Source organism: Lycorma delicatula, chromosome 2 (assembly GCF_047948215.1).
Source record: "Lycorma delicatula isolate Av1 chromosome 2, ASM4794821v1, whole genome shotgun sequence".
Taxonomy (NCBI): Eukaryota; Metazoa; Arthropoda; class Insecta; order Hemiptera; family Fulgoridae; genus Lycorma; species Lycorma delicatula.
The window spans coordinates 166,759,559-166,770,776 of NC_134456.1; the positions used below are offsets into that span (position 1 = coordinate 166,759,559).

Sequence of the window (11,218 nt, forward strand, 5' to 3'; positions counted from 1 at the left end):
CATTCATTTATTGTATATATTTTATTTAGTTTTACAAAATAAATTACAAAAATTTTTATGCTTCTTTTGAAAATGTAATAAATTGACTTATAAAATATGTCATAAATAAAATTATAATAAAAATAAACAACAATATACAGATGAAGCTACAAAATACATTTGTGTAGCAACACACTCACACAAAGTGTGTGTGTACCGCGTATTGTGTATGTATTACACTCACTATGTATTGCACGCACATGCAATGCACGTTATTACCAATATTTATTTACTTTCTTTTTATTAGTTAACTTTTTTTTTATTTAGATAGGAAATTGGAAAAGGAGAAAAAGTATTGTAAAATTTTATTCTAAAAAAAGGGTAGTGATCAAATTTATTTCAATTCAAGAGTAAATAATTACCTTTTTTTGTACTTCGTACAAGGAAGTATTGTAATCGCGAAAAATGTCGGTTTTCACATTTTAACGAAGATATCCATTTATGGCCAAAATTCATCCTGTATCCATTTTGACTAGTACGGCGCGACGTCTGTACGTACGTACGTATCTCGCATAATTCAAAAACTATTAGCTGTAGAATGTTGAAATTTTGGATTTAGAACTGTTGCAACATCTGGTTGTGCACCTCCCCTTTTGATTGCAATCGACTTAACCAAGTGTCCAAAAAAATCCCAAATTACAAAAAAAAAATTGTATTTTGTACTTTTTCTTAACTGCAGTAATAAGCCCTCATTGAGAGCTTTTCAACCATATCATAAGTGGTACTTATTCATTGGTTCCAGAGTTACAGCCAAATAAAATTTTATTTAATGAAATATCTGAATCTACAGGAGACTTCATCTCCTTTTTTAACTTTCTTTTTTTTAATTTAAATATATTGATTTATTAATAATTATTAACTACTGACTGTAAACAAATTTTTACGATAAATAATTTAATAATAATAAAAATATATGAAAACATATCAAAAGTTATTAATGAAATAAAATTGTTTACGTACTTTTCATTTAAAAAAAATGTGTGTATGTAATTATGAAATGTATAGCCGTATGAGTACAAAGTCTTTTAGTGCATATATCAGATTATCGTAATAAAATATCTCATAAGAAATCAGTTTCGTTTATTCACTTTAGCCATTTTTTTTTTTTAAGATTTTTGTTTTAACGATACTATTCGTCTTTTTTTTGTACAGCTTTGACTTATAATCCAGCTGCTCGCTAAAATCTGCTTAGCTACTTAACAATGTACTTACTTCATTTATGCAGGGTTAGTTAGCTCCCATCACAGTAATTTCACGATTTTAGGACCTTATGAAGCTACTATTAGCTTCTACAACAGATGATAAGTGGTGTGCCATCTTTTTTTGTGGTATGGTAGTTTTACTGCAACTTGGAAGATATTTTGGATTGATTTTAGGATAAAGTAGTAAAACATTGCTAAAGTAAAATTTATATTTCGTGTTCTGTGTTCTCATTTATCTGGAAGAAATAAGATAGTAAGTTTTGTCATACAATAACTTATCAATATGTATTCATAATACTTCTATAAATCCATACTTATTCTAACCTGAAATCGGCTGTTTTTACTTATTGTGGCTGAAGGTTAATATGATTGGGCAAATTTTGTTTAAACAACTGTTGCTTTTATTTTAGACTACCATGAACTGTATTCTGAATATTTTAATTTATGAAATAAATTCTACAGTTTTCAAAAATAAACTGCTACATTTTTTAATGTTGAATTAAAATAATTACTAATTTATTGTTACAAAAATTACGATACAAAAATACTAATGATTGGTTTTAGATTACTATTTTCAATTTGTTGTTATGGCAGTAACATACCAAAGTAGTAGTCCTATTTTCATTAATAGGAGCAGAGAGTAAAGTAGTTACAGATAGTTACTATGTGTTGTATTTTTCAACATAAAAGAAACTCTTTGAACACGAAGCTTGTATTACAATTGATTTTAACCAGTTTTGTTAGTAAAATATTTTTAAAGTTGCATATTAAAATTAAAAGCCCAAAACCTGCCAGTCTTTGTAACATACTATAAAACCGTATCTGTTTATTTACTGGGAGTTAATTTTTTCAAAGTAATTGTACAACTTCTCTCATGAGTATTATGTGCTACTGAATTCTTTTCTGTGGTTATTTTTGTAATTGAAAGTAACCAAAAGTCTTACAATTTGAATGGTACTGTCTTAAACAGCATCAAAATAGCATGCCTCAATGCTGTTAGCTTCATCATTTTGAACATCACTACTATATACTTTCAATATTTTATGTTTATCCATCTTTCTTTTGGTCCACAGAATTATATCTATGGTGGAGTAGTATGTTAGTAGACACCAGATGTTCAATTATGGGATGCAATATACTCACTTTGAATCCAATTAAATGATACATTCCTTCATAATGTTGCCTTTGACTGGATACATTATTGTTCAACAAGAATAATTTGCAAAAATCTATTGTCTGTCCACAAATTCCAATAAATATTCATCTTCTAGAATCACATGTCCAGCATTATTTTTACACTTTATAAAATGCTTTCATCAACTTCCACTGCATAAATTGTTGTCTCCAATTTTTTTTATTTCTGGTATCCATGTCTTTCTCATGTTGTTCTGTTCATCAGCAGCAGATTTCTGGTCATTCACCATTTAATTGACATGCATTATGCTGTAACTTACCATTAATTATGGTAGTTAAAACATGTGCTGCATACTTACCATTCAGAATTAGTATAACATTGTTATGCTGAACATTTTCAAATTAATATTGCCACAGCTCAGTATGTTAGTTATTCAAAGTTATGAGTGCAAGTTAAATACATATGGCTACCTCATTTTTAACAAAAGATTAGATTTTTAACAAATTTTATGTGATCCTTTTCCTGATAATACTTTTATTGAAATACTGATATCTGAGACAGGGAGAAATTTTGTTTTTGTGTGGTAGCATCCTTGCTTGACCTTGATCTCTAGACTGCTCAGTAGCTAACTCCCAACTACCTTTCTTCACAGCAAACCTGTTTTTATGTAGTCTGAGGACAGTATTTGACAGTGGTTTATTGTGTGAAACTCACCCAGTCTGTATGACTGGATATTTCTGTGTGCATTTGTTATCTTTCTGTATACATTACATCTTGTGTTTATTATCAGTATAAATGTTTTATAGTTTCTGTAAACAGTGTGTAATTTGTAATATATTCTGTAAAAACATTTTGTAATTAGTGTCAACGTATATATTTAGTAAAAACTTATAAATAGTATAGGCAACTATGGACCATCCAAGTACTGATAGGCAGGTTGCTTTCAATGACAAAAACTCTGAAGAACACATAAACATGATGTTTGAAGAATTGGAAATAGATGATAATGCCTCAGAAATAAGTGAGTCCATGGACAATTCCGACACTGACCCAGTTTATGTGTTTTCTAATTGGCTTGAAGATGCAGCGAGGGATGGTGTTTTTGACAACATAGTTGTACTAGTTGATAAGAACTTGCCAGAATATGTTTCAGCCAAAGGAAAAAAAATGAGTATGGACCAGGTTATCCTTGGTGCACAAATGGGCCAAGGATGAGTGCCTGTAGGTGAACATACCGACGCATTACATCATTAAAGGGCATTTTCCAGGTTTGACTGGAATAGTAAAAAGATTAGGAAACAAGCCTGAAAAGATAGAATTATAGAATATGTTGTTTGATCCCAACATATTTGATCAAATAGTTGTACTCAAAAATATAAAACTTGCAGTTTTAAGTGATTCAACACATAAGTCAAATTACTGTGATACCAACAATATAGAGAAAAATGCTGTAATCGACTATGGCTTTTATCCTCTGTTTTAAAATCTAACCATGAAACCAGTACATCCTTGCTTGCTTGCTAAAGATGTTATCAGTAGGTCTTTTTTCAATGTGCCTTGTCAGTAAAGCGCTTTGAAATTTTACTCATGTTAGAGATTTGACAATGCTCAAACCCAACATGTAAGGAAAGCTTTTGATAAAGCAGATGCAATATCAGAAATTTGATAAGTGATTGAAAACTCTAAACAGATGTACAATTTATCAGAAAACGTAAAAATTGATGAGATGTTAGTCCCATTAAGGACCTAGAGGTTTTGGCATATACATTCAGAAATTGCACCTAGAGGTAGGTGCAATTTTTAAATGTGTGTGCCAAAGAAACTGCACAAATATGGCATAAAAATTGTATGCCTGGCAGATGCCAAACCATCCTTGTATATTGCCTACATTTATGTGGGAAAGGACAGTGATGAAATAGCCACGTTAGGCTGTGCAAACCAGTCGAAGGAAGTCACTGTAATGTCACAGCAGACAATTGGTTTTCAAATATGGACCAGCTTAAAAAAAGAAACCTTAATTTATTTAGGCATGAGGAAAGATAAAAGGAAATACCATTGAATTCCTTCCCACTATGAGTCAACCTCTAAATTCAGCTCGTTTCAGGTTCAACAGGAATAGAACATTGGTATCATTTGTTCCAAAGAAAAAACTGAGCAGTGGTTTTAATTTACACGATGCATCATAGCACTGAAATAAATGAAGAAAAGAACAAGCCCAAAAAAGAAACTTGTATGTTACTATAACATCACAAAATGTTGTATGGATATATTGGATATGAAGTGTGCCACTTCATATCGAACAGGAGAACCAGGCGCTGACCCATAATGGTTTTTTACAGATTTGTCAGCATTGCAAGTATAAACACACAAATTTTGTACATGTGTTACATCAATACACAAATTATGGCAAGATTTCAGTTCACTGAAGAACTTGCCAAGACACTTCTTGAACCCCCATCTAAAAAGGAGACTGGAAATATCAAATCTGCTAAGGGATCTTGTAATGAAAATTCTTGATTAAGACCAGAAACAAGGACATTGCTGAGAGCTCTGTGATACAATTCCCAAGAGTAAAACCTGAGAAAAATTCCCTTCATTAAGGAAAGGAAAACCCAGTATAAAGGTGTTAACCCACTGGTTTGGTCAAGCGGCTGAACATGTCTTCCCAAATCAGCTGATTTGGAAGTCGAAAGTTCCAGCATTCAAGTCCTAGTAAAGTCAGTTATTTTTACTTGAATTTGAATGCTAGATCATGGATAGATTGGTGTTCTTTGATGGTTGGGTTTCAATTAACCACACATCTCAGAAATGGTCGAACTGAGACTGTACAAGACTACACTTCATTTACACTCATATACTATCCATTCATCCTCTGAAGTATTATCTGAAAGATAATTACTGGAGGCTAAACAGGAAAAAGAAAGTAGAAATGTGTTAATTGTCAAATCTCCATCTGTCTTAAATGTAGCAAGAAAATCTCTAATGAATGTGCATTAGTGTAAAGACTGAAAACATTGGACCAACAACTAGGCACTTTGATAATTGCATATTTTATTATAACATACAATACAAAAACATTTATATTTTTTTATATTCTTTTCATATAAATGCTCATTAAGAGGTGGGCTCCTTACATAGTATACAATAATTATTCTGTATATTTTAGAGTATGGCTGAAAAGTACATGAAAGGCTTTGTCATTTGGTGTAACTATGGTTTGGTGTGAATCAAAGGATCATGTAACTAATTGTTACTTTTCTTTAACAAGTGTGTCTGGAAGTTCTAAAAAATCGAAACATACTGTAAAATATCCTTCATTGCAGTCTGCAATCAGGCCTCGCAGTGAAATTATTCCAGTTCCTGAGCCGCCTATGAGTATATGTTTTGAAAGCAGCAATGAAGAATAAGGCAGTACTGAAGAAGACAACAATGATTTTGATTTTGAATTATCTTCCATTAAGCCACATCTTATATCACAAGGTGAATTAAATGACTAGGTTAAGAATTTATATTTATCAAAAATTCAAGCTGAACTGTTAGGATCAAGACTGCAAGGTTGAAATTTACTTTAAAAAAATACAAAATTATTTTACACTTAGGACAAGTTCATAAACCTGAGGACTGGCACCTTTTTCATAGATTTGTCCAAGTATAGTTTAAAAGTGGTTCTATTACACAATAGTAAAAAATATCCTTTGATACCAATTGCTTATGGTATTAATTTGAAAGAGACATGCGATGTAATGAAAGACATTCTTGAAAAAATAAATTATAAAAAACATAACTATAACATATGTGGTGATTTGAAAGTTATAGGTATTTTGTTAGGCATGCAGTTAAGCTATACCAAGTACATGTGTTTTCTTTGCAAATGGGAAAAATATTATTCATGAGCCCTTAGTTGAAGCCAAAAAAATATTTTTACCCCCTCTCCATATCAAGCTAGGACTAATGAAAAATTATGTAAAAGCAGTGAAGAATATTCCCAGAATTTTGTACATCAAGAAGAAATTTCCAAATGTGAGTGAAGGAAAAATTAAAGAAAGAATATTTGTTTGTCCTCAAATAAAAGAGTTGGTCAAAGATGAATTTAACTCAATGTTTAATAATGTAGAAAGTGCAGCTTGGGCTTCATGTAAAGACATTTGCAAAACTTTTCTTGGCAAGCTAAAATCCAACAATTACTACAATATTGTTAATCAACTTCTTTCTTCATACAGAGCTATGAAATGTAATATATCTTTGAAAGTACATTTCTCCACTCACATCTGGATTTTATCCCAGACAACCTCGGTGATGTAAGTGACAAACATGGTGAATGATTCCACAAAGGCATTTCGGTGATGGAAAGCTGCTATAAAGGGAAATGGAATACTAACATGCTAGCTGATTACTGTTGGACATTATTTCTGGATGTGCCTGAGGCTATTTATAAAAGAAAAGCATCAGCGAAATCATTCTATCACAGGTATAGCACTACATTTTCCCTTAATTTTTTTATACATAATTTATTTATAATTAAGGGTGACAGAAAAATTGTATTTACAGATCTGTAATGTAAGCAAAAAAGCAATTCAAGAAATAGTAGCACACTTAGAGAAACATTAAAACAATTTTTTGTCTATCAGTGTAATCAGTTTTAGCAGCAAACTTGAAAAAAAAATCATTTATATTTATAATACAAGATATGGAACAATTAGGTTCATGGAAGCTAATAAAACAGTATTTGAATGTATGTTTCCCTAAGGCCAAAATTAACATACAACATTGATATCTGTAATATAAGAAATGTTATAATGTTAGCAGTTAACTGCTAAAGAAATTTTTAACTGAAAGTTTTTTTTACACAGAATTACTTTCACTTCCCAATTGTAAGTTAGGTAGCTGTAGGTTTTGAAGATTAGACTTTAATTTTTTATTTGACCTATACTCTGAATCAAGCAAAAATATCAATGTTCATTATTTTACACTACCATCTCGCTTGATCACTGTTAATATTGTAAAAATGAGATCACCATTGGTATGATATATAAGTGAATAAATACACATTTTGAAGAGAACATGTATAAAGGTAAAAGTTTTTTCGCATTTCCATATAAAACTATACCAGAATTCAGTTAAGTTTTTTGACGTTGAGAAATAAATATTATCCATTCAGGAAAGAACTCATGTATTGAATTCAACCAAATTGTGATAAATAGAAAAAGAATTATAACACTCATTAAGTTAGTTATATTATTAATAAGTTACTTACCACTTCAAGGTGAGCATTATTAACAACACTATCTGCAACACTGCTAATGAAGGAACTTCCAAGAGTTCTGCATGATTCTAAAAAGCTCTTTTAGAAGCATGTTTTCATATAATTTAGCCATTAATAAATTTTAATGATTAAAGATAAACTATTATTATATTAAATAGAAAAATAGAGATCTTAGTACTAAAATTAAAACCCTAAAAAACTATTATTGTATAAAATTATTACAAATTATAAGTAAATAATAACAAAAAAAATAAATTAAAATGGAAAGCCACAAAAACGTTTAATGAACATTTAACTGAACAAAGAATTAACTATTGATGAGATGCTTGTATAAAACCAAAGATGTACACTTTTCTTTTTTTTAATTGAAAATAATGTGTGAATCATTTCAACAATAAATAAAACAGTCTGTTGAATAATTTATGCTTTAACTACTAGGTTAACACCATCATAAATACAGTTAAAATATATCCAACAACCTTCTTTTCTGTTTAGCCTCCCTAACCACCATAAGATATTACATTGTCAGAGGATGATATGTATGAATGTAAATAAAGTGTAGTCTTGCACAATCTCAGATCGACCATTCCTGAGATGTTTGGTAATTGAAACCCAACCACCAAAGAACACCGGTATCCATGATCTAGTATTCAAATCCATGTAAAAGTAATTGCCTATACTAGGATTTGAACTTTAGAACTGTAGACTTTTATATCAGCTGATTTGCGATGATGAGTTCACCACTAGACCAACTCTGTGGGTAAAACAGCCTACAAACAAAACTTGCCTATACAAAATCCAGGCAAGGTCTGCTTTTTTCCCATCTCTAATATATTTTTTACCAATCTCTAATATATTTGAGCTATTGCAAATAATTACTTCCATTACTAATAAAAAATGGAATCAAGTACCAATGCTGAAATAGTCCACTTTAAATTGAATATTCTCTGTATCAATATGAATGCTGGTCATTTATAACTTAAATAAGCTCTAAAGGTTTGCATTAATAATAAATAATACAAGTCTTTACAGATTTTATAAGTTAATCTACTTTAAAACCTGGAAGTAGTTTTTTTAGACACAAACATATTTCTGATGTTAGTTTTATTGTTTACAGATGCGTAATAAGAATTTGGTTGTCTTTGATTTTGATCATTCAATTGTTGATGACAATAGTGACACTGTAGCTAGAAGTCTGGTACCAAGTGATTATTCATTAGAATCTGCTGAAAATGTCTATGAAAAAACTGGATCCTGGACATTATACATGAAAGAGATATTTAGTTGCCTACATAAGATTCAAGTATCTAAAGATGATATAATTTCTGCTATACATAATATTCCACCAATTCGTAATATGGAGAATGTAATTAAAATGCTAAATAATGATAATTTTGAAGTAATTGTGATATCTGATTCCAATTTTGTTTTTATAAATGAATGGCTGGAAGGACGTAAATTAGAAAAAGTAGTAAAATGTGTTATTACTAATCCAGCATGGTTTGATGATTCAGGTCTTCTAAACATTGAATTATATGAGAATCAAACTTATTGTGATATTTGCCCTAAAAATCTTTGTAAAGGCCATTCTATGGAAATGTACATTGAAAATAAAAAGACAGAAGGTGTAACCTTTGATCATACATTATACATCGGTGATGGTAGTAATGACTTTTGTCCAACATTAAAATTATCTGAAAATGATTTCAGTTTTCCTAGAATAAATTATGCATTACATAAAAAAATTCAAAAGAATCAGTCTAAAATTAAACCACAGGTATTTCCATGGCAAGATGGTACTGATATATTAGAAGTTCTTAAAAAAAAATTTGGATTAAATTCTTTAAAGTAAATATAAGTGTTTAATTTTTTTCAAAAACTTAGGTAAAATATTCCAGATCAAATCTCAAAGTGGGAACAGTACCAAGGAGGTTATCAGCAAGTACAACAGTCAAGGCATTCTTCAAGTTAAAGCCTAAAATGTTCAAAGTTTTATATCAACTCTTTTAAGAGTTGTAGGTTAAATAATCTAAAATAAGAAGCAGAAATATTGAGTCATAGTAAGAATTAGTGAGGTAAAGTGGAAAGATGAAAAAAATTTTGGTCAGAAAATTATAGTATAATCATAAAATTTAAAACGCAGAAACAGGAATTCTAATATATAGAATAAATATAAACTATGGAATAAAAAATATGTTATTACAAGTAGTGTAATGAGAGAATTATTTTAGTCATTACAGATTCTAAGCCCAAACCAACAACAGTAGTGCAGGATTATATTTCAACCTTTTTAGTAGATGTGAGATAGAAAGAAAAATTTAGTAAAATGTATAAATGGCAATGAGAATTTGGTCGTAACAGGAGACACTTGAATGCTATAACAAATGAACAAAAAATGGTTGAATTATAGCAAAAGGAGAATAATGATAGAGTTGAATTTGCTATTTAGGGAATAAGTTACAAAGGATCAATATAACAAATTAGAGATTAAAAGCAGAGTCAGAAAGTAAGATAAACTTTCATTCGGAGAAAAGTCTGTTAGAATCTAATTTTAAGAATTCATAAGAAATTCTTTACAGTATTTATGTGGAGAATAGCACTGTACAATATAACATAATAACATAGAAACAGAAAAGAAAGATCTACATTCATTTTATTTAAAATGTTGTGTTACAGGAGGATGTCGAAAATTATATGGATATAGAAAATATGCTATGAAGAGGTCTTAAGGCAAAAAGGAAAAGAGAGAACTTTTTGGCAGAGTTTTGATAAAAAAACAGTTGGTTGTTACTTTATGCATTAAGACTTACAGGTTTGTTTAATTCGTTAAATAACTCTACAAAAGATAAAATCTGTTGAAGACAAACTTAAATATATTAAAAGAAATATACTGTAGAAAATAATGCATTAACAAAAAAAAGAAATTACACTGTTGAGTGTAATAGATATGTTGACGTTTAAAAGAATAAAAAGGAATTAGAATAACATCAAATCAGTCAAATTATTGATGATAAAAAAATTAAAATATGTTAGTTAACAGAGATCTCCAAGATACATTATTAGCCTTTATGGTGGATCATATGAATAGCAAGCGATAAGAAAGTATTGCCTTCGGTTCAATTTGTGTGGTTGGGTGTTTTGTTGCGTTCTTTTTTTGCTGTTTGTCTTACTAAGGCTCTGATATGTTGTAGTTTCTGTAATTAGTTTTTTCTAAACAATTTTCACATTTTTAAAGTTTTCATTACATTTTTGAAAAAGGTAAATATTGTTTTTGTATAATTTGTTTTAATGTTTACGTTAGTAAAATGTGATTTATTTTTCAACTTTCTGCAATAATTTTTCTTAAATGTAACACATTTGCTACTTGTTACGTGAGCTATCTAACACCTAGACTACTAGATCACATAAGGTCAAAACTTTGCACAGATGACTTTGTTCTGATGACTGAATGAGTGTTCTGGCTGTTGGTGTCAAACAGCTGGAAACTCATCATAGTGGATGTATTGGAAGGAAGTAATCTGGTATTAATTTAGCCATTCCAAAGCTTAACGTTTGTTACTTTTATGTTCTTGCTTCTTG

At 29.9% G+C, this 11,218-nt stretch overlaps 1 protein-coding gene across 3 annotated transcripts; it reads left to right on the forward strand.

The window, feature by feature from the left end:
• The first annotated feature begins 1,108 nt into the window (after nucleotides 1-1,108).
• LOC142319408 (pyridoxal phosphate phosphatase PHOSPHO2-like) lies at nucleotides 1,109-10,962 on the forward strand. Of its 3 annotated transcripts, none has more exons than XM_075356654.1 (3): nucleotides 1,109-1,494; nucleotides 5,700-5,856; nucleotides 8,757-10,962. In XM_075356654.1, the coding sequence occupies exons 2-3, from the start codon at nucleotides 5,773-5,775 to the stop codon at nucleotides 9,489-9,491; spliced, it is 819 nt and encodes a 272-aa protein (XP_075212769.1). In that variant the 5' UTR covers nucleotides 1,109-1,494; nucleotides 5,700-5,772; the 3' UTR covers nucleotides 9,492-10,962. The 3 variants fall into 3 exon arrangements, with proteins under 3 accessions (XP_075212769.1, XP_075212771.1, XP_075212770.1); XM_075356656.1 differs by lacking the exon at nucleotides 5,700-5,856 and adding an exon at nucleotides 6,597-6,844 and having other exon boundaries at nucleotides 1,113-1,494; XM_075356655.1 differs by lacking the exon at nucleotides 5,700-5,856 and having other exon boundaries at nucleotides 1,115-1,494.
• Nucleotides 10,963-11,218: the final 256 nt, after the last annotated feature.

Excerpts from the sequence above, each read along its gene's own strand:
- LOC142319408 (XM_075356654.1), top strand. The coding sequence starts at position 5,773 with ATGAAGAATAAGGCAGTACTGAAGAAGACAACAATGATTTTGATTTTG. Across the intron at positions 5,857-8,756 it reads GCCACATCTTATATCACAAG|ATGCGTAATAAGAATTTGGT; the intron begins GTGAATTAAATG and ends TATTGTTTACAG.